Source organism: Rhinoderma darwinii, chromosome 1, assembly GCF_050947455.1.
Source record: "Rhinoderma darwinii isolate aRhiDar2 chromosome 1, aRhiDar2.hap1, whole genome shotgun sequence".
NCBI classification, from domain to species: Eukaryota; Metazoa; Chordata; class Amphibia; order Anura; family Rhinodermatidae; genus Rhinoderma; species Rhinoderma darwinii.
This window is the reverse complement of record NC_134687.1, coordinates 513,724,232-513,748,898: the sequence shown is the minus strand read 5'-3', so window position 1 is coordinate 513,748,898 and position 24,667 is coordinate 513,724,232. Positions and strand designations below refer to the sequence as shown.

General features: G+C 43.1%; 1 protein-coding gene across 1 annotated transcript in view; it reads left to right on the top strand.

Moving 5' to 3' along the window:
• LVRN (laeverin) overlaps window positions 1-24,667 on the top strand; it is a 172,716-nt gene that overhangs the window by 33,882 nt on the left and 114,167 nt on the right. The window contains exons 2-3 of the mRNA XM_075854817.1: window positions 11,459-11,601; window positions 22,874-23,013. Of these exons, the coding sequence (XP_075710932.1) occupies window positions 11,459-11,601; window positions 22,874-23,013 (283 nt within the window). The remainder of the gene's footprint in view (window positions 1-11,458; window positions 11,602-22,873; window positions 23,014-24,667) is intronic.

Genomic DNA, 24,667 nt, shown 5'->3' with positions numbered 1-24,667 from the left:
AAACAGCTTGTTCTCAGGAAGGTTCTCGGGAGCTGAACCTTGATCAGTCGCAATTTCGGAGGCTAAGTCAGAATCAACAGAGGATATGATTATACCTGGGGGCAAAACACAAGCAGGATCCTCCTCAGGAGGAGGGCTGGCCATGAAGCTACGCGACAGTGCATCAGCTTTAATATTTTTAGACCCAGCCCTATAGGTGACCACAAAGTTGAGTCTAGTAAAAAACAACGCCCAGCGAGCTTGTCTTGGGTTTAGCCTCCGGGCAGATTCTAGGAAAACCAGATTCTTGTGGTCGGTAAGGACCGTTACCTGGTGCCTAGCCCCCTCCAGGAAGTGGCGCCACTCTTCAAATGCCCATTTAATGGCTAAGAGTTCACGGTTGCCAACGTCATAGTCACTCTCAGTGGGGGAGAACTTCCTGGAGAAGTAGGCACAGGGACAGAGATGAGTAAGACCCCTGGTACCCTGGGACAAGACAGCACCCACTCCCACCTCGGAGGCATCAACCTCCATGATGAATGGCACCATTTGGTTAGGCTGAATCAGCACTGGGGCAGAGACAAAGCACCTCTTAAGGACCTCAAATGCCTGAACCGCTTCCGGAGGCCAGTGGAGGAGATCAGCACCCTTGCAAGTAAGGTCCGTAAGAGGCTTAGCGATGACCGAGAAGTTAGCAATAAATCTCCTCTAATAATTAGCGAACCCCAGGAAGCACTGTAAAGCCTTCAGGGAGACAGGTTGGACCCATTCCGCCACAGCCTGAACCTTGGCAGGGTCCATGCGGAATTCGTTAGGAGTGAGGATTTGACTCAAAAATGGTATCTCCTGCACCCCAAACACACATTTTTCAGTTTTAGCAAAGAGTTTGTTTTCCCTAAGGGCCTGGAGCACCTTCCTGACATGCTCAATGTGGGAGGACCAGTCCTTGGAAAACACAAGTATATCATCAAAGTACACTACAAGAAATACCCCCAGGTTGTCTCTTAAAACCTAATTTATGAAATTCTGGAAGACCAGGGGAGCATTACACAACCCAAAGGGCATGATGAGGTATTCGAAATGACCTTCGGGCGTGTTAAACTCAGTCTTCCACTCATCCCCTTCCCTGATTCGGATAAGGTTATAAGCCCCACGAAGATCAAACTTAGAGAAACATTGGGCCCCCTGAACCTGATTGAAGAGATCAGGAATCAAAGGAAGGGGATATTGGTTCCTTACAGTGACCTTATTCAAGTTCCGGTAATCGATGCATGGCCTAAGACCACCACCCTTCTTCCCTACGAAGAAGCAGCCAGCACCTACCGGAGAAGTAGAGGGGCGAATGTAACCCTTGGCCAGGCTTCCCTGGATATATTCTCTCATGGCTTCACATTCAGGACAAGAGAGATTAAATATCCTACCTTTAGGGAGCTTAGTTCCTGGTACCAAATTGATTGCGCAATCGTACTCTCTATTTAAACTGAATAAACTCAGGTTGAGTGTTCACCTCCTCAGCGAGAGAAACCAAATTAATAGAAAAACAGGAAGTCATGCATTCATTACCCCATTTAGTAAGATCCCCAGTATTCCAGTTAAACGTGGGATTGTGCATCTGCAACCAAGGAAGGCCTAAAACCAAATCGAACGATAATCCCTGCATCACCAACACAGAACACTGCTCCAAATGAATGGAGCCCACAATGAGTTCAAAAACAGGGGTATGCTGTGTAAAATAACCATTAGCAAGTGGAGTGGAGTTGATACCCACTACCGGGACAGGTTTAGGAAAATCAATTAAAGGCATAGCTAGAGACATAGCAAATTCCACAGACATAATATTAGCAGAAGACCCCAAGTCCACGAAGGCACTGCCGGTGGCAGACCTACCACCAAAAGAGACCTGAAAGGGAAGCAAGATTTTATTAGGCTTCATATTAACGGGAAATACCTGTGCGCCCAAGTGACCTCCCCGATGGTCACTTAGGCGCGGAAGTTCTTCCGGCTGCTTATTCTTACGCCTAGGACAGTTGTTCACTTGATGCTTGTCATCCCCACAGTAGAAGCATAGACCATTCTTCCTACGGAGCTCTCTACGTTATTGGGTAATCACGGAGGCCCCGAGTTGCATTGGTTCATCCGAGTTTTCCGTGGAAGAACGAAGCAACGGAACCTCGGGAGCCATCATGGGGGAGCCAGAGGAGAAAGCACAAAAACGTTTGAGTCATCGTTCCCTGAGACGTCAGTCAAGACGTACCGCTAAAGTCATAACCTGATCTAGAGAGTCTGAAGAGGGATAGCTAACAAACAGGTCTTTCAGGGCGTTCGACAGACCCAATCTAAACTGGCACCTCAAGGCAGGGTCATTCCACCGAGAAGCTACACACCACTTCCTAAAGTCAGAACAGTACTCCTCAACGGGTCTCTTACCCTGACGTAAGGTCACCAGCTGACTCTCGGCAAAAGCAGTCTTGTCAGTCTCGTCATATATGAGCCCGAGAGCAGAAAAAAAAAGATCAACAGAGGAAAGTTCAGGGGCGTCAGGAGCCAAGGAGAAGGCCCATTCTTGGGGCCCTTCCTGGAGCGGGACATAATTATACCCACTCGCTGGCTCTCAGAACCTGAGGAGTGGGGCCTTAGACGGAAATAGAGCCTACAACTCTCCCGAAAGGAGAAAAAAGTCTTCCGGTCCCCTGAGAACCGGTCAGGCAACTTGAGGTGGGGTTCAAGAGTTGAGGTGGGGGGCACTACCAGGGTAGCATCACGCTGGTTGCCCCTCTGAGCCAGGGCTTGGACCTGTAGGGAGAGGCCCTGGATTTGCTGAACCAGGGTCTCAAGGGGGTCCATAGTTGTGTCAGGGACCAGGGTAGAAAAGGTTTATGGGCCTGTGATTATGTAATGACGGGGTAGGGAGACGGACAGGTGAGCCCTAATCTACCCGCCACTCAGTCCCTGCCTACTTGCACGGCCCGTCCTAGGCGACGGCGTACAACTGGGCGACGGTCCCTACGCTCAATATGTGTACGACAGACAAACAGACAAGGGTATACAGAAGCTAAAGGAAATGGGGCAGTTGCCCACGGCAACACCGTGAGCAGCAGGAGAAGTGAACAAACTGAGTCAAACCAGGAGTGTACGAGGTACCAAAGGCAGAGCAGGAGCGTAGACAGTAAAGCCAGGGTCAAAATGAAGTAAGGTCAATAATAATAGCAGGAGCAGCAGAGCCAGGAAACAGGAAAAAATCACAGGCAAAGGAGGAGCAGGAAATGAAGGTATAAATAGGCAGAGGGCGGGAGCTAGCTCTGTCTGGCGAGGCTGTGATAGGTTCTCCCACTCCTCAGCCTCCCAGCCTGAGTGGTAGCAGATCGAGTCACTCTAACAAACCTAGGCACAGATGCAGGCTGATTAACCACGGGCGTCGACAAAGAAGCTGTGTCAGGCAAATCCATTACAATAGCCTTAGATAAGTTTCTCGAGGGGTGAAGTTTCCTAAGTGGGGTCACATTTGGAGTGTTTTCACTGTTTTGGTCCCTCAAGGGCTTTGCAAATGGGTCATGGCGCCGCAAACCAGAACAGCAAAATCTGAATGCCAAATGGCGCTCCTTCCCTTCTAAGCCCTGCCGTGTGTCCAAATAGCAGTTTATAACCAAATATGGGATATTGCCGTGTTCAGGAGAGTTTGCTTTACAAATTTTGTGGTGCCTTTTCTCCTTTAGTCTTTGTGGAAATAATTTTTTTTTTGCTAAACCTAAATTTTATTGGAAAAAAATTTAGATTTTCATTTTCCCGGCCTACTTTCAATAATTTCTGCAAAAAACCTGTGGGGCCAAAAATGCTAACTATACCCTTAGATAAGTTCCTTGAGGGGTGTAGTTTTCTAAATGGGGTCACTTTTGGGGTGTTTCCACTGCTTTGGTCCCTCAGGGGCTTTGCAAATGCAACATGGTGGCGCAAACCAATCCAGCATAATCTGAATGCCCAATAGCGCTCCTTCCGTTCAGAGCCCTGCCATGTGTTCAAATAGAAGTTTATAACCACATATGGGGTATTGCCATGCTCAGAAGAATCAAAATGCTAGCTATGCCCTTAGATGATTTCCTTGATGGGTGTAGTTTCCAAATTAGGGTCACTTGTGGGGAGTTTCCACCGTTTTGTCCCCTCAGGGGCTTTGCAAATGTGACATTGCCTCCCTGAGCCCTGCCATGTGTCCAAACAGTAGTTTATGACCACATATGGGGTATTGTTGTACTCAGGAGAAACTGCTCTACAAATGTTGGGGTGCATTTTCTCCTTTAGTTTATTTTCACGGCCTACTTCCAATAATTTCTGCAAAAAACCTGTGGGTTTAAAAAAAATGCCCACTATGCCTCTAAATAATCTCCTTGAGGGGTGTAGTTTCCAAAATGGGGTCACTTGTGGGAGTGGTTTCCGCTCTTTTGTCCCCACAGGGGCTTTGAAAATGTGACATGGCTTCCGTAAACTATGCCTGCTAAATTTGATCTCCAAAAGTCAAATGGCGTTTCTTCCCTTCTGAGCCCTGCTGTGTGTCCAAACAGCTATTTATGGCCACATATGGGGTATTGTTGCATATGGGAGAAACTGCTCTACAAATGTTAGGGTGCTTTTTCTCCTTTAGTTGTTGTGGAAATGAAAATTTGCTACACCTACATTTTATTGAAAAATATGTCGATTTTCATTTTCACGGCCTACTTCCAATAGTTTCTGCAAAGAACCTGTGGCGTCAAAATGTTAACTATACCCTAAGATAAGTTCCACGAGAGGTGTAGTTTCCAAAATGGGGTCACTTTTGGGGTGTTTCCACTGTATCCCATATACATAGAAGCTGTATCTTGTAGATAGGTGATAAATATTGATTGTGATAAAAGCCCTTTAAACCCTTGACGCACCAGGACGTGCCTGTACGTCCTGGTGTGGGGGTTGAAGTATGGAGCGGGCTTACGCACGGAGTCTGCTTCATTCACTACGGTCGTGAACAGAGATCACTCTGATCCTGGCCATTTAACCACTAAGAAGCCTTGATCAATATCGTCCAATGCATCTAAGCCATTAGAAAGAGGGGGAGCCCCTAATGAAGGCCCCCTGATCTTTTTTTCTTCTCCTGTTAAGCCCTACCTCTTTGAGGGCTTAACGGCATACCTCTCAATGGTCCCGGATTTAGCGGGACAGTCCCGGATTCCGGGCGGTGTCCCGCTGTCTCTGGTGGCCGGTGGTATGTCCAGGTGTCAACTTTATCTGCATCCTCAGGACGCAGATACAGTTGAATCCAATGCTGCATTCAACTATAGGGTACCTGGCCCCGCTGTCAGATAAAGATGAAGACATTTTAATATATACAAGCAACAATCTTGAATTTCTTGACCTATATTAGACATTTCAACAGATCGCCTTTTGGATGTGATGGAAGATGTGGCAGGACCTAATAGAATAGGTACACTGTAGTCATACCCACCTTTTGCCCAGCAGTGTAAACATTGGGCAATGTAGTAGTGGGCAAGTCAGAACAACTTGATATGCACATTTGTTCTGCCTTATAGTATTATAAAGATGTTATATTAAAGAGCAGGCAAAAGACATTTACAGCATACTGTCTGTCATACAAATCTTATTGTGGGGGTCTGACCATTGGTTCCCCCACTGATCCCGACAGGCAGGGTGCCTGGTCCCCAGATTTTCAAGTGGCTGGATGCTCACTTGGCTGTTTCTTTATCTTCAAAATATGATAATACAGAATGATTTTGCAAAGCCTTCTTCTCCCTCACTACCCCCGCCCCAGGGTTTCAGGATTGGGATATCCAATGGAATTGCTATTCTGAGAATACCTTTTGAAGAGACTTTAAACGTTCATGTAACTCCACAAAAAAAATATCTGTATTTCAATTGAAGCTATTCAATGAGATTTTACAAATTCTAATTATTTCTACGAACAAATGAAAAAGGAACATTTCAAAAGGCTTCTGGGTCAAATGTTTTAAACCATTAGGCCGGATTCAGACGAGCGTGAGCGTTTTGCGCACGCAAAAAAAACGCACCGTTTTGCGTGCGCAAAGGGCACTTAACAGCTCCGTGTGTCATGATCATATAGTGCGCGGCTGCGTGATTTTCGCGCAGCCGCCATCATTATGACACTCTGTTTGTATGTTTGTAAACAGAAAAGCACGTGGTGCTTTTCTGTTTTCATTCATACTTTTCACTGCTGTTGCGCGAATCACGCGCGTCCCACGGAAGTGCTTCCGTGTGGTGCGCGTGATTTTCACGCACCCATTGACTTCAATGGGTGCGTGATGCGCGGAATACGCACAAAGAACGGACATGTCGTGAGTTTTACGCACCGGACTCACGCTGCGTAAAAATCACGGACTGTCTGCACTGCCCCATAGACTAATATAGGTCAGTGCGAGGCGCGTGAAAATCACATGCGTTGCACGGACGTATATCACGTTCGTCTGAATAAGCCCTTAGTGGGAAACGTATTGTTAATATCAGAACTTTTTTAAGTGAGAAAAATGAAGGGCGTTAAGCTGATATTGCTTAAAAAGTTCAGAGAGAGTTTTATTACATGACCTCTTACAATTAGCCATGGACATTTTGCTAACCAAGGTAAGGGTGTTGATAGTAAAAGAAAAGTTCATTGCTTGCAGAGAAAAAAAAAATCTCTCTCTCTATATATATATATATATATATATATATATATATATATATACACACTAGGGTTTTAGAAAATGTAAAAGATGAAATGACAGTGTTTTTAGAGTATTTAGACATCACGGTATAAAATATTGTCTGGATTTTAATAAAGCCAGTGACATTAGAGATGCTGGAATGTTCTAGCACAAAAGGTTACAATATCAAAACAAACAATAAGGTACGTATCTGAATTTATTATGACATTTGCATAAACTAACAAGTTTCAGAATCTGTATAAATAGACAAGATCATATTAAAGTGGCGATATTAGCTTTTCGTCAGTGGGTTGAGAAGCCAGACTTGTCTTCAATTGAAAAAGGAATTGTCTGATGAGACAACCCCGTTAACTAATATAATTTTTTTTTGCAAGGCTAACATGCAAGAAGATTTTGAAATAAGATAATGAAATCTTCTAAAACAGTTCAACATTGTATGAATATGTATTGATAGTGTAGCAGGGGCGAATTTGTCATTTTGCACTTATAATATCACAGTGTGTTCGATATAGGAATGGCACCATAGGCGGGCATTAAAGGGGTTTTCCAGCTTTTAACAACTGATGACCTATCCACCGGATACGTCATCAGTATGTCATTGGTGCGGGTCCAACACCCGGGCCCCGCACAGATCAGCTGGTCCGGTGGATAGGTCATCAGTTGTCAGAAGGTGGATAACCCCTTTAAGAGCTGAGGTGCTTAGTCTGCAAACACGTCGCCTCACACGTAAGTGGCCTAGCAACCAGCAATTAAACTTTGCTGGATGCTAGGACAGTCTTAGATTTCTTTTAGTGCTATTGGCATACCCCCGAGAGCCTGCGGCATGTACCCAACGAGCAGGCTGAGAACCACTGGTCTAACACTACTGTTCACATATGTGGTGGAGGCCTGCTGAGCTTTCAGACATAGGGACACTGTTTCCAAACCCCAATTACTACCCTCTGTTGGCATATAGTGGGGGAGATTTATCAATGAATTCTGTCAGTTTTCTCATATAATTGCATTAAACAGTTTTCAGCTCATACTTATGAACATCTCCCCTCAGTACTGTGCTGGCAAAAGTAGCGCACAGTAGACCTGTTCTTCAGACTGTCAGTCTTCATAAATGTGTATTACGGTTTTAGTGTAGCAATTTATAGTGCCACTTTAGTGTGCCACTTTATAGGCTACAACACTGGACCATTAGTAAACATTTGTGTGTGTAGTTTCTGTTATGAGGATGATGATAGTTGTTGTTTGCAAGTGTGGAGGTGGCAACCATACTAGCTAAAATCTCCCCATTTGCTAGAGTTGTAAATATTAGCCAGGCTTTTCACACGAGCCATAATAGCTATGATGAACCCATTTCGGAATGGATTCCCACAAATTAATTGGCTTAAAATGGTTTCTGTAAGGTTTCTGTCTGGTTTTCTTTATTTTTGACAGCAGGAAAAGTGCTGCAGACTGTTCTATTCTTGCCATCAACAATATTGAAGCCCCTTACGGAAAGCGAGAAACAATATTGCGAACAGAGCCTTACTTCTTGGTAATCAGATACAGGCCATATATATCTTGCGTATGCTGATGAACCCATCACTCTTTAGAGGCATGCTATGGTTCTATACATTTTCTGTCATAGATTGATAGTATGGTAAGTTTGTAAACTTGTAGAGATCAAGCATCGTCACTAACATTGTTATCAGTGACCCTAAACGCTAGGGAAAGAAAGGCCTTAACAATTAAAACTCGTTGAATTTTTTATTTTTTTTTAAGAATCTGCCCATTTCAAAAATGTGAACATGCCTTAAAGCTTTCCTATATACTTCTCCTCTCTTTAGGATTAAATCCTAGTGTTGGCTGTGTGGCGACCAATCTGTGTGATCCTTTCTAAAAGAAACATTTACAGCTATTTTCCCGAGAAAAGATTCTCAAGACTTCAATGATTCTGTCTTATAAATAGCTTCTAATGATGTATGACTTTCTAACATACATTCCCAGGACAGGGATTAGTGGTTTAGTAAATCGGCCTGTGTAGAGATGACACCTGCAGTAAATACTCCAGCCTATAATTCACTGGATTCCTTCACCAGTATTGAAGATAGTGCTCTAAGTGTTTATTTATGATATGCAAAGAAACCACTTATGTGGAAAGATGGTTTTAATGTCACAAAGTAATAAAGTTTTAAACAAAAATGTGAAAATTATACTTTAGAAAAGTGTGCTCCATGAGAATAAAACCCAATCTACTTTGAGTTGCACAAATTATATAGAGTAATCCATAGTTAATGGGTTATGGGATTAAAACTCCACAAGGTGCAAAGTCATTAACTCACAAAGAATAACGTTAGAAATCAGGGCACAATCTTAAAATTATAGCTCTGGACAAAATAAGAAATTGTGCAAAATGGAAAGAGTTAAGTGCCCACACAATGGCTGTTATTTCAGAACGGCTCAGGGCAGATAACCTGATAGAAATGTTCACACTGCTGTGAATTATTCAAAGATTTGGGAAGGATTAAAGATCTACTCTTTTCTTGGTACAGACTGTACACACAAGCACATTCAATTGTTGATAAATGCCTTCTCAGTTGTATATTTCCCTTTTAAAGTTACAGTATTACTTAATTTCTTTTTTATTTTGTGGTGATCATTTATCAGCTAGAAAGAATGTGTTGAAATAAAGTACATGTTCTTTCATCAACAAGATACATATATCGACCGTACTCCTATTCTCCTTTGTGATACTGAACCGAGCAGATGCTTTACATGAAATTGTGTAAGCTTGTGGTCAAGAAGTGGAAGCATTCCAAAAATGGGAGCATGGCTGCTGTGGTGATTTCATTCCCTACAGTTACATAGTTACTTAGGTTGAAAAAAGACACAGGTCCATCAACTTCAACTTTTCTTGGATAAATTATACATTATTCATTGCTAAATTATTTATATCCCTCAAAGCAATTCATCATTAGATAATCATCTAGCCCTTTTTTGAATGCTGACATATTATCTGCCATTACCACCTCATGGGGTAGGGCATTTCGTAGTTTCATTACCCTAACTGTAAAGAACCCTTTCCTGTACTGATGTCTGAATCACCTTTTCTCCACATGCAATGAATGTCCGCTGGTAATTTTGTACAGTTCTTGAAATGAATAAATCATGTGCTAGTTCTTTGTATTGACCATACATATATTTATACATGTTAATAAGATCACCTCTGAGGCGTCTTTTTTCCAAGCTGAACAACCCGATTTTTCTGGCCTCTCCTTGTTACCCTTAGTATCCATCAACATTTTTATACTGGTTATGTGCTTTAAAGGGTTTTTTCGGTCTTATGTTCGTAAAAGTTATTCACTGTATAATGAGGAATTATACAACTTTCTAATACACATTATCTCACCATTTTTAACGTTTCTGCTTGCTGTCAATTAATAAATTTTTTTTTTTTACATCCATAGGTTACAAGCCCATCCTGATCAAGTCCAACTAACACAGGTGCACGGCTTCTTACAACAGAGACACTGATGGAATATTGCTAGGATATGCCATTAATGTCCAATCATTGGGGGTACAACCGTTCTGACCTCCACTGATCACTAGAACGAAGTGGCAGGACCTATGGGAAAGCACATTATTGTCAATAGCCAACCATTGAGCTGAAAAAAGCAGAGCCAACAGGTGACGAAGGGGAGTGCCACTTTTGTAGCACAGCTGCCATTTAGTTCTAGCGATTTGAGAAGGTCACAACGGTTATGTTATCACAACAGTATGTCATCGACGTCTTTACTGAGGTACTGCGCCATGTACTTAAAGAGGCTCTGTCACCAGATTACAACTTGACTATCTTCTACATAATGTGATTGGCGCTGTAATGTAGATAAGAGCAGTGGTTTTTATTTTGAAAAACGATCATTTTTGAGCAAGTTATGAGCTAGTTTAGATTTATGCTAATGAGTTTCTCAATGGACAACTGGGCGTGTTTTTACTTTTTACCAACTGGGTGTTGTACAGAGGAGTGTATGACGCTGACCAATCAGTGATCAATCAGCGTCCTGCACTTCTCATTGTTCCAGCCCAGCATGATCCACAGCACAGTGTGATTGTGCAGTGAAAGAAGCTGGGCTGGAACAATGAGAAGTGCAGGACACTGATTAGTCACTGATTGGTCAGCCTCATACACTCCTCTGTACAACACCCAGTTGGTAAAAAGTAAAAACACGCCCAGTTGTCCATTGAGAAACTCATTAGCATAAATCTAAACTAGCTCATAACTTGCTCAAAAATGATCGTTTTTCAAAATAAAAACCACTGCTGTTATCTACATTACAGCGCCGATCAGATTATGTAGAAGATAGTCAAGTTATAGTCTGGTGACAGAGCCTCTTTAAATCAGTTGTACATGATAGGAATGGGTTTCCATCCTCTAAATGTAAATAAGAATGTTACAGCTCACTGACAGCATTGATAATGGTGAGTACACAAAGTATAAGTTGCATAACTTCTTATTATACAATAAATAAGTTATTGTACACTGTTGTACACTGAAGATTCAGTTTACGTAAAAAAGAAGTGCTTAAAGTAATTTGCAACCTTCCTAAGAGAACGGTATACAAATAGAGTATAAAATAACACAACCATTGTTTGGTCTGCTAAATTTATAACGCTCACTATCTGATTGTAAAAAGTGTTTTCTATTTTTCTTGTCTTTTTGTTTCATGTTATTTTATCTACATTTTGTATAAAACATTTCATACACATGATTATTGAGGCCATGATCTCACTATCACAGTTTCTGTCCACAGGGTCCTAGTTGCATCAGAACTGGAGCCGACATCTGCTAGGACAGTTTACCCAAGCTTTGATGAACCTGCACTTAAAGCAACTTTTAAAACTACAATTGTGCACAATTCTAGCTATGTGGCTTTATCTAATATGGCAGCAATAGGTATGTCCCTACGTTGTTGCATTTATTTCCAAAGTCATATCATATTTAACATAAACATTGTAAACGCAAAACTGTGGCTGAATGATTAAGGTGAATCAAAGGGGTAGTGTCACAGGTGGCCCCACTGCTGTGACTATCATCAATCACTATAATGGGGGTCCGAAGCCCCATGTTTCTCTTCACTGCATGACCACTGACGGAGATAATCGAGTATAACTCGGGACCTTTGTGCTAGTGTTTGCGGCGTCCCAGAAGTGGGGGCCCCAGTGGTAGGGCCACAGCGATCAGTCATTTAAACTAATCCTGTGTATAGGTGATAAATGTTGAAAAGTGGCCACAGGTAAAATGTCTTATGTGTTTAGCTGCAGACATCATGGTCCTATAACATTAACCTTTACAGTCCCTAAAGCCTTATTCAGATGAGTGTATTGTACAGAGTAATTGTTAGCTTTCTGTAACGGCCAGCAGTTTTGTGGACCCGCTGGGGTACTCCACCAGATTTGCTTAGGGCCACCTCTAAGGGCGTTGTCTAAGCAGCCTCCCTGGTCTTCACCCTTTAACTGGTCTTCACTGTGGGGAGACTGCCATGTCGCTGCCTCTTGAGGTGGTCCCGACAGAGTAGATGCTGACCTGACAGATGCAAGACAGGCACAGGTAGATGGTACCTTGATGGATGGAGGCTGCAGATCACGGATGACAGGTGGATAGCAGACAGCAGAAGATAGGCAGGTAGCTGGCAGCTGGACACAGGCACATAGCACAAAACCAGACACAGACAGGCAGCAGATTACTGGATACATTGCTTGTAGCGGATTACTGGATGCAGGCTTGTAGTGGATTACTAGATGTCGGTTGGTAGCGGATTGCTGAATACAGGCAGGTGCCGGATTACTGGATGCAGGTTGATAGCAGATTATCGGATGCAGGCGGGTAGCAGATTACTGGATGCAGACTGGTAACAGTTTACTGAACACAGGCTGGTAGTGTATAGCAACAGCAGACAGGATACTCGCTGGTCACAGACAACTGGATACAGGCTGATAACTGGTAGCAATAGGAGACAGGATCAGGTGCATACAGGAAGCTTCACATGATAACACTAGGTATTTCCAATATTGCTCAGGCACCTGGGAGATGGCGAAGGTGCCTTAAATAGTCTTAGAGAGCAGCAGGGATGATTGAGTGACTTTTGAAACTAGAAATACAGCGGCTGCGGGCAGGAGAAGGCAGAAGACGTCGGCGACCTCGTGGGAGGAGAGGCTGCCGAGGAAGGTACAGGACCAGGCGGCAGTGACCGCTGGCAGGAGCAGGACCCGTCTCTAGCATTACAGTACCCCCCCTTACGCCCCCTCTTTTTCGGTCCAGCACCAAAATGGAACTTCCTTGAGGTGCACTGGGGCATTGATGTTCTCAGACGGCTCCCAAGATCTCGCCTCAGGACCAAATCACTTTAATCTACGAGATAAAACATCTTCTTCCCAATTCTTTTGTAGTCAAGAATGTCCTTAATTTCAACTTCAGATCTAGTATCAACAGAAGCAGGAACAGATGTGACAGTTGACGTTCTAGAATACTTGTTTAACACCACGGGTTTAAGTAGTGATAAATGAAAGTAATTAGAAACTCAGTCTACCTCCTTCCCTTTTGGATTTCTAACTCACCAGAGCGATTCTCTATAGGACTTCGAATGAACCCAGTTAGCAAGGAGCGAATTTGTAGGAGGGTACCTTCAGATGGACGTTTTTAGAAGACAGCCATCCTTTGCCTCTGTGAGCATAATGTGGAGGAGGTCTCCTCTTCCTATATGCACATTTCTTCATGTGAGAAACAGCCTTGATGATAGCTGATTTGGTTTGTTGCCAGATTTGCAAGAAATTCCTAAATGTGGAGTTGGTAGCAGAAATCTCTGTGGAAAGGGACCCAGGAAGAATGATCTGAGGATGCTGTCCGTACACATTGAAAAATGGAGAGAAGTGTGTGGGTTGTCTGGAGTGGTTGTCGTATGAGAATTCTGCCCAGGGAAGAAGATTCACCCAGTTGTCGCATTGGGCAGACCCAAAATGGCGAAGAAAGTTCTCTAAGATCTGGTTAACCCTCTCCACTTGGCCATTGGACTGTGAGTGGTAGGCAGAGGAGAAGTCTAACTTGACCTCCAGTAGGCCACAGAATGCTCTCCAAAATCTAGATGTGCACTGTACACCACGGTCCGAGACAATATGATGGGACATACCATGCAGACGAACTATGTGCTGTATAAAGAGTTTGGCAAGACACGGAGCAGAAGGCAGACCAGACAGAGGAACAAGGTGTGCTATTTTGGAGAAGAATCTACCACCACACAGATGGTATTGCAACCGACTGAAAGGGGCAGATCTGTCACGAAGTCAATCGCAATATGTTGCCATGGAGAGTGAGGAACTGAGAGAGGTATCAGAAGGCCAGCTGGTCTGGACTTGGAGGTCTTGTTCCGGGCTCAGAAGGCACAAGAAGCGACATAGTCCTGAACATCCTTGACCATGGATGGCCACCAGAACTGACGAGAAATTAGCTCTCGAGTTTTACACACTACGGCATGACTGGACAGTTATGTCACAGGAAAGCACTCTCCTTCTTCTGACCGAGGAAACAAAGGTTTTAACGGGAGGGATATCCTTCAGTAGGACTGGAGCCACCGGAACGATGCGAGAAGGGTCGATATGATGTTGCGGAAATTCAAGTTGATCGGAAACATCAAATGACCGAGACAGGACATCAGCCTTAGTATTCTTCTCTTCAGGATGGAAATGCAACAGAAAATCAAATCTGGCAAAGATGAGCGCCCATCTGGCCGGTCACAGGTTCAACTGCTGAGTGGTCTGTAGATAGACCACATTTTTGTGGTCTGAAGATAATTACAGGATTTACGTCCCCTTCTAGCAGTTGTCTCCACTCTTCCAATGCCAATTTAATGTCCAGAAACTCCCGATCTCCCATAGAGTAATTCTTCTCAGCAGGAGAAAACAACTTGGAAAAGAAGCCGCAGGTTACAGTCTTACCATTAGGAGCTTTTTGCGTCAGGACCTACACCAACAGAAGAGGCATCCACCTCAAGGAAGAATTGCTTGGAGACGTCCATATGCTGCAATATAGGGGTGGCAGAAAGACACTCTTTGAGTTTAAGAAAAGCTCACTCACCCTCCGGGTTCCAATTCTTGGCATTCACTCCCTTCTTGGTAAGAGCTGATATATAATCTAGAAAGGAAAGGGAAGACACATTTCTACAATTTTGCATAGAGCTTATTCTCCCATGACTATTGAAAGGCCTGACGAACATGTTTCTAGTTTGTAGTCAAATCTGAAAATGTAGATCCGGAGTTTATAAAATGTAACTTTTACGGTGTTCTCATAAAATTTCTTAGAAAAAAACGAACATGTACAGACAATACATATGAATATCAACGATATATAGTATAATGGATTTTCAGCATTTGTTCATGGCATAAATCCCATATCATGAATAGATATAGACAGCAGTTCTTGCGTGTTTATAATGAATGGAGAGTGTTCATCAAATTTTATTGTGATCCTTCCTTATAAGTAACCAACAGGTATTAAAAGAACGGGGCTCAATGCCCCCCTACCCGTATGGATGTCATCCATTTCTTGGTTACTTTTAGGCTTGATGTCCAGGGATCAGGAAACCTCTTTAAATATAGGAAGCATCTCCCATGGAGCATCTCACAATGTTCAAAAAATAGTCCTCCCAACGCGATTCCTCACGGCCAAGCGATTCTTAAAGGGAACCTGTCACCAGCATTTCACCTATTAAACCGACTATACCTGGTGGTAGTAGGTGAAAAATCATTTCTATATAACCTATAATTATCTTCTTAGTCGGCTCTGTAGCTTTAGTATTTAGCTTTCTAGTGTTCCCACACCGTATGCTAATGAGCATAAAAGAGTCAGATCTTCATTTGAAAAGAGTCAAATCTTCGTTTTGAAAAGAGTCAAATCTTCATTCCTCAAGTCTTTCCGAGTTTTTCCAGCTCCTCGCCTTCCCCCAGCACACAACATCCCGCGCTTGTGCATTGATATCCTCTTCTGGTGTGTGCGCACAAAGGGACACCGGATTATTACGATAAAAGGCGCAAAGCGTTTGCAGACCGTTATTTACAGTAGGAGGAGCAGTTTAGGAGAGGGGATAATGGCAATGAACTTTTTATAGCAGCAGCTAGTGAGGGAGAAGTAAAGTTCAATAGGTGAAATGCTGGTGACAGGTTCCCTTTAAGGGGAGATGGGCCATAGCCAGCAAAATCCAAGACGCTAGGAACAGGCGCCAACTTAAAAAGTACAGAACCATCTGAGTGGTCCCTTGCCACTGCAAGTATATCTCTAAATAGACAGCCATTCAATTTGTTCCAGTGCTCCTAAAACTTGGATTTAGCTGGCTATGGCCCATCTCCCCTGAAGAATCGCTTGGCCGTGAGGAAGCGTGTCGGGAGGACTATTTTTTGAACATTGTGAGATGCTCCATGGGAGATCCTTCCTATATTTAAAGAGGTTTCCTGATCCCTGGACATCAAGCCTAAAAGTAACCAAGAAACGGATGACATCCATACGGGTAGGGGGGCATTGAGCCCCGTTCTTTTAATACCTGTTGGTTACTTATAAGGAAGGATCACAATAAAATTTGATAAACACTCTCCATTCATTATAAACACGCAAGAACTGCTGTCTATATCTATTCATGATATGGGATTTATGTCATGAACAAATGCTGAAAATCCATTATACTATATATCCTTGATATTCATATGTATTGTCTGTACACGTTCATTTTTTTCTAAGAAATTTTATATGAGAACAGAGTAAAAGTTACATTTTATAAACTCCCGATCTACATTTTCTTTTTATATATATATATATATATATATATATATATATTACATTACGGAGAATCACATAAAAACAAGTCTGGATGGTAGACTTTAAATTACATCATCATTCATCATTTGTAGTCAAATCTGGTGAGAAAATCCGGATGTCGTCTAGATAGACCACCACATTGACATATAACAGATCCCGAAAAATGTCGTTGACAAACTTTTGAAAAACGGCAGGAGAATTACAGAGACCGAATGGCATGATGAGATACTCATAGTGGCCATCATGGGTAATAAAGGCCGTCTTTCACTCGTCACTTGTATTCTCTGCGCAGATCCAGTTTAGTGAAGATCTTGGCTCCACGGATCCTATCAGAGTTCTGTGATCAACGGAAGTGGGTACCTGTTCTTTATAGTAATCTTGTTAAGACTACGATAGTCTATGAATAGGCAAAGAGATCCATCCTTCTTTTGGACGAGGAAGAAACCGTCTACGGCCGGTGAAGAAGACTTCCTGATGAACACATTTCTAGGTTTTCTTGATGTATTCATACATGGCAAGACTCTCTGGAAGGGACAGTGGATAGACTCGACCTCGAGGAGGAGTGGACTCTAGCAGGAGATCAACAGGACAGTCATAGAATCGATGTGGCGATGTCTCTGCCTCTCTTTTACAGAAGATGTCATAGGCCGAGTAGCATGGAGGCAGTCCCGACAGGTTCTGTGGCACAGGTGATGCAGATGCAGATTCGATGTGTGCCAGGCACTTGGTACCGCAGCTTGTTCCCCACTGAATACCATAGAAGGAAATCCATTCAGAGTGAAGAGCCCCTACCTGCATAAACAAAGGCTGTGTGACAAACAGGATGGGATTGAGAATGGCCTTGCCATCTACGGATGTCATTGACAAGGGTCTCTCCGGACGGTCAACCTGCAGGTTAAGACGGGTCATCTAGTCTTGATTGATGAAGTTTTCTGTGGCCTCAGAGTCAAGAAAGGCTTTTACAGTAGCTGATGTATGACCACAAGTCAATTTCACAGACATAGTACATTTTGGAGAGGGGCCCTCTCCACCTAGGTTTGCCCCCTCCTACTGGACCTAGGTGCTGGAGTTTCCCGACTTCACTGTACAGTTGCGCCCAAAATGATATTTTTTCCCACAATACAGGCAGAGGTTGCCTTTTCGCCTATACTGGCGCTCTTGATCTGAGATTTTGAACCTCTCGACTTGCATGGGTTCTTCACAAATTGTGGTGAGCAGAGGTCTTTGAAAGGATGAAGCCAACTTGTAAACCCTTCTTTTACATACCACTTTCTAAGCACGCTCCTGGATATGCTCCCTGAATCAGATGTCAATTCTCGTGGCCAGCGAGATGAGTGCATCCAGCGAAGAAGACAACTCATGACCTGCCAACTCGTTCTTAATTCGACCAAAGAACCCCTGCCAGAAGGTTACAACCAGAGCCCTGTTATTCTAGGAAACTTCTGCTGCCAGAGTCCAGAATGGTATTGCGTACTGGCCCACGTTGGAACTGCCCTCGCGAATGTTCAGAATGGTAGCAGATGGTGACAAAATTTGACCAGGTTCCACGAACACAGTCCTGAATGCCTGTAGAAAGGCTTGAAGACTTGAGGTCTCTGGTCCCTGGCGCTTCCACATGGGATTGCCTGAATGCCTGTAGAAAGGCTTGAAGACTTGAGGTCTCTGGTCCCTGGCGCTTCCACATGGGATTGGACAATACAGTATATGGACAGTAATGTCAGAGGCTCCCTCTAGGAGCAGAATCCCCGGCCAGAGCATCAGCACTATCTTCAGTGGGGTGTGGCGCTATCTACAGGGGGAATCTTGCGCTATCTACAGGGGGGGTATATTGCGGTATCTCAAAGCCCTTAATTAACTGTCCATAAATGGACAGTGACGTCAAGGTCTTTCCCGAGACAGGAGTCCCCGGCCAGAGATATTGTGCAGCACACATTAAAGCAGTGCTGCACACATTAAAGCCTGTTCCATGCTGCCAACGTTTATATACGTGACAACTGCAGGGGCATCGGCAGTTGGAACATATATAGCCATATGGCTGACATGAAGGGGCTAAATGTCTGTTCTTTCAACGTAATACTCATACCCGATTCTACAGAAGTTACAGCACCATTGATTCCTATGGAGTTGTACATTTGGTTTTGTAGAACCATGGGGGGCTCGGGTGTATATTTAAAATATAGACTGTTAAACATAGCTACAATGTGTTCGTCTGAATGAAAACTCCACCAAAAGTAGAGCTTCATTTGAATTTATACTAAGGCTCTATTTACACAAGGTATTCATCAAGGATGATCTACTACTGAACCACCGAAAATAAAATTTTGGGATGGGTTTATTTTATACATAGCGAACAAATTGGAAGTAAACTGCACACAGTGTTATAGCCTACTGTATAATAAAGCTATTCAACAAGCAGTAATATACAAGAATAACAACATTGTATGTTCACATTTTAGCAATGTTCCTTTATTTTCAATAAGATATTTTCTCAAGCTTTAGAATAGTGTTCCTGTTTATGAGACACAATTGTGAATTCAGAAACTAGTGCACATTAATAAATGACTAATTCACTCAAAACTAAAAAAAGAAGAAGAAAAAACTAGTAAAGTTGCTCAAATGTTATAAGCCTTGAGTACTATTGCAATGTAAGGGTATGTGCACACGCTAGCTTGCTTTTACGTCTGAAAAGACAGACTGTTTTCAGGAGAAAACAGCTGCCTCGTTTCAGCCGTAAAAGCTCCTCCTCGTATTATGCGAGGCGTCTTTGACGCTCGTAAATCTTGAGCTGGTCTTCATTGACTTCAATGAAGAACGGCTCAAATTACGTATCAAAGAAGTGTCCTGCACTTCTTTGCCGAGGCAGTCAATTTACGCGTCGTCGTTTGACAGCTGTCAAACGACGACGCGTAAATGACAGGTTGTCTGCACAGTACGTCGGCAAACCCATTCAAATGAATGGGCAGATGTTTGCCAACGTATTGTAGCCCTATTTTCAGACGTAAAACGAGGCATAATACACCTCGTTTACGTCTGAAAATAGGTCGTGTGAACCCAGCCATAATGTAAATGCTATTTGTATTTGAATCCTGACTAGAAACAATAAGTACTGCATGACACTCCAATATAACAAGAATGTAATTGTCACGTTGGGTACGTGGACCCACTGGGCCGTACCGCCTTAACGAAATGACAGCTGGCCAACAGGCCACAGGTCAAAGTCTATAGTTCGTATAGGTGTACCTGTGGTAGCTTCAGACAGTAGCGAGGCAGGCTCGGAAGGGACTTTGGCAGCAGGTAGACAGCGTGGTACACAGCACAGCACCACTCCAACTCAATACGGCACTTGACCAGGATAGCATGGGATACAGGTAACAGGAACGGGAAACACTGGGAACTTTGTCACTTTAACTCAGTTGCGCACGCAGGCCTTTCAAGAGCGGGAACAAGCGTGCGCGCGCACCCTACGGGACCTGGCCGAGAGAAACGGAAGTGAGTGCTGGCGTCTCCTGAGGAGGAGATGGGGGGCCAGCGCTCACAGATCCATGCCTGCGGCCGTCAGGAAGTGAGTGAGCCTGATGGCCCGCGGCCATGGGCATGACAGTAATGCATTAGAGTGGTGCCATTGTAGAATTAATATTCACATATAAAATTTAGGATCCATCAGATATAAATAAGTGTGGTCGGGGGCACATGTCTACTGTAATGGAATCTGCCCATAGACCAAGCCAAGATTCTCAATACATTAAATCATATCTTTAATTTATCATATGGGTATTTTACTCACGGGATTACATGACTTGTGTTATTTTAGTTTACTACTGTTAGACCATAAATTTTAGATTATTAATTGTCTCCCCTTATAGTAAACTGCTGCATTACTTTCTGTGTTAGTAAGAAAAACAGTTTGTGTGAGTGCGTGTGTCTAGTGATTATGTGTGTGCCTATATGTCGTGACTATGCATTTGTTAAAGGTATTGTCTGGACATTTTTTATTGATGGCCTATCCTTAGGATAGGTCACCAATATAAGATAGTTGGGAGTCCTACTCTCGGCACCGTGCCGATCAGCTGACTGAAGGGGTTGCGGCGTTCGGCTGCCTGAAGTGTCCGTGGCATGTATCAAGGTGTCCTTTTCACAGTTTACAGGCTTAGCACCATACACATCGGTAGCGGCTGTACTTCGCATTGCAGCTCAGTCCCATTTACTTAAATGGAACCGGAACTGCAATCCAGTCACAGCCACTCCAGATTTGTAGGGTTCTAAGCCTGTAAACTTTGAAAAGGACGCCACGATGGATGCTGCGGACCGTTCAGTCAGCTGATTGTTGGGGTGCCAGGAGTCGGACCCCGGGCGATCTCATATTAATGACCTATCCTAAGGAGAAAATGTAAAAAATTTACACACAACCCCTTTAATGTATGTATTGAGTGTTTGTACATATGTATTGCCTGTGTGTGTGCTTGTATGTTATGAGTGTCTGTATGTGTATTTATTTTATGTTTCTGTTCTGTTAGTGTTCTAAGACATTGAATGGCACTATTATTTGAGCACTGTATTGAACATTATTTAGACACACTTTTGCAATATTATTTGGGCACTGAGTTGCAATATTATATAGTAGTGGTAACCCTGCCTTGGTAATTGATCTGTGGTATAGGTCCTTTCAAAAGTTTGCTATGGGGCCCATCATTTTCTAGTTTAAAACCTTGGGACCCATATAAGCTAACTGCTGCCAAGCTGCTTTTCCCATTCTCTATAGGCAGCACAATGTCAATACAGTTTTCAGCTGAACAGCTAAATCTGAAATATCATGTGACCAACTAGATTGATCTTAAAGAGGCTCTGTCACCAGATTTTGCAACCCCTATCTCCTATTGCAGCAGATCGGCGCTGCAATGTAGATAAGAGTAACGTTTTGTTTTTTTAAAAACGAGCATTTTTGGCCAAGTTATAACCATTTTTATATTTATGCAAATGAGGCTTTCTAAAGTACAACTGGGCGTGTTTAAAGTTAAAGTACAACTGGGCGTGTATTATGTGTGTACATCGGGGCGTTTTTACTTCTTTTACTAGCTGGGCATTGTGAATAGAAGTGTATGATGCTGACGAATCGGCATCATCCACTTCTCTTCACAACGCCCAGCTTCTGGCAGTGCACAGACACACAGCGTGTTCTCGAGAGATCACGCCGTGACGTCACTCACTTCCTGCCCCAGGTCCTGCATCGTGTCGGACGAGCGAGGACACATCGGCACCAGAGGCTACATTTGATTCTGCAGCAGCATCGGCGTTTGCAGGTAAGTCGATGTAGCTACTTACCTGCAAACGCTGATGCTGCTGCAGAATCAAATGTAGCCTCTGGTGCCGATGTGTCCTCGCTCGTCTGACACGATGCAGGACCTGGGGCAGGAAGTGAGTGACGTCACAGCGTGATCTCTCGAGAACACGCTGTGTGTCTGTGCACTGCCAGAAGCTGGGTGGTAACGAAGAGAAGTGGATGATGCTAATTCGTCAGCATCATACACTTCTATTCACAACGCCCAGCTAGTAAAAGAAGTAAAAACGCCCAGATGTACATACACAATACACACCCAGTTGTACTTTAACTTTAAACACACCCAGTTGTACTTTAGAAAGCCTCATTTGCATAAATATAAAAATGGTCATAACTTGGCCAAAAATTCTCGTTTTAAAAAAAACAAAACGTTACTCTTGTCTACATTGCAGCGCCGATCTGCTGCAATACGAGATAGGGGTTGCAAAATCTGGTGACAGAGCCTCTTTAAATTCGAGGCTTACTAGATTGGTAGCTGTGAAAGAAAGGGAATAGATATTTTGTAACCTTCTAGGCTATACTTACTGGCAGGTTAAAAAGAACATGTGTACGGTGCTGTGCCTGGCAAACTTCGAAGAGGCCATAGCGTTCATCACCACGGCCTCTTTAGTCAGCTAATTGGTGGGAGTGCCGGAAGTCTGACCCCTACCGATCTGATATTGATGAACTATCCTAAGGTTAGGCCATCAATGTAAATGTACCGGAAAACCGATTTAAGTAGATTTTTATCGTATTTTCTGTGATTTGTGACTTTTTAGGTGTAATCTGCTCTTTGCCAGAGTCCTCTGATTGTACACTGTAGATTTCTTACAATGGAATACTATACAAGCCATTACATATAAAGGCCAGTCTACCAGAGACTTACAGACCTGAAATGAACTTTTATCTTCCTTTATGTTTGTGGTTACAGTTGAGTTTTCATCTTCAATATAAATCAATGTTTCAAGGCTGCATGAAAGTCTGCATTTTGTATCTGAAACAAATCTGTTTAGTTTGAATATGTCTGTACTAAAATTAATTCATTTTCTCTAGCTGTGTCCGAAAGGGAAGATGTAGATGGAACTAAATGGACTGTTACAACATTTCACACTACTCTGAAAATGTCAACCTATATAACTGCTTTTGTAGTATGCGACTTTGATTATGTCAGAACAACTGAAAGGGGCAATGAGGTAAAACTAATCTACTTAACCATTTAATAAAGCTTTTAGCAGCTAAATTATAACATTGTCAGATATGTGCATTTTGATGTACTGTAGTAACCTTTCAAGAACATTTCTGTTCAATCACTTTGATCATTTATGAAGTAACACTTTAAGCATAAATTCGCACTCCAGACCACTTGTGTGATACTTCACATTTTTGTTCATGAACGCTTTGTAAAGCTTAGCTTACCTTTTGAACGACACAACAGATTACTTAATATAATGTATAATATTATTACTTTACTATATTTTACTATAATACTTTGCGCTATTCAACTAATTTTGAGTTATAAAATGTCTTCTTGTCCATTCATACCTAATTCTCCATTCAAAATTATGTAGGTTTCTTATTAGCGATCATATCTCCTTTTGCGACCGAGCCCTGAAGTCAAATGGCCTATGTAGTAACTAGGGCCTATGTCGTTTTCAATAGGTGAAACTACATGAGTCCCTGTTACTAAAGTAACTCTTTCATATACTTACCATTCTCGCTACTGAATCGGGTCCCCTGCAGCTCCGAGCGCATCACTGGGTCCTGACGTTGTTCAGCATCAAAACGTTTTATGCGCAGTGTACGTAATGTCCTGATGCTAAACGGCCTCAGGACCCAGCACTGCGCCCAGAGCCAAAGAGGATTCTGCGCTGCGTCCAGAGCTCAAAAATAACCGACTGAGTAGCAAAGAGGGTAAATATATGGATACTGGCTGCTGGGGCCCTGTATCCAAGCATATAATGTGTAAGGGTATGTTCACACGGCCAAATTTCAGACGTATACGAGGCGTATTATGCCTCGTTTTACGTCTGAAAATACGGCTACAATACGTCGGCAAACATCTGCCCATTCATTTGAATGGGTTTGCCGACGTACTGTGCAGACGACCTGTTATTTACGCGTCGTCGTTTGACAGCTGTCAAACGACGACGCGTAAAAATACAGCCTCGTCAAAAGAAGTGCAGGACACTTCTTTGGACGTTTTTGGAGCTGTTTTCTCATAGACTCCAATGAAAACAGCTCCAAAAACGGATGTAAAAAACGCTGAGAAAACGCAGCGAAAAATGCGAGTTGGTAAAAAAACGTCTGAAAAGCAGGGTCTGTTTTCCCTTGAAAACAGCTCTGGATTTTCAGACGTTTTTGTTGACTACGTGTGAACATACCCTAATACATTCTGCTGAGCCATTCTATCTAATCCCATCATGTGTGATATTGTCTGCTGAGCTGCTGTATCGTAGCCTATCATATGTGATATTGTCTACTAAACTGCTATATCTAAGCCCATCATGTGTGATACTGTTTGCTGAGCAGCTATACCTAAAACTATCAAGTGTGATACTGTCTGCTAAGCAGATGTATCTAATTCTATCCAGAGGCGTAGCTATAGGGGTCGCTGTTTAATAGATATGCTGTCTCCGATATATATATTTTTTTGGGGGGGCAAAACATATATGTCTTGGAGATTGTGCCGCTGATATTTTAAGACCCTAACAATGCCCCTGGCTGCTAGCGCTACATCGATCCCTTAAGAGAACTTTATGGGAAGGCCGTGGACATCGGCCGTAGAAAGAAGTTGCGGGGGCCCAAGCTGAACTTTTGCACCAGAAGCCATTAGCTACGCCCCTGCGT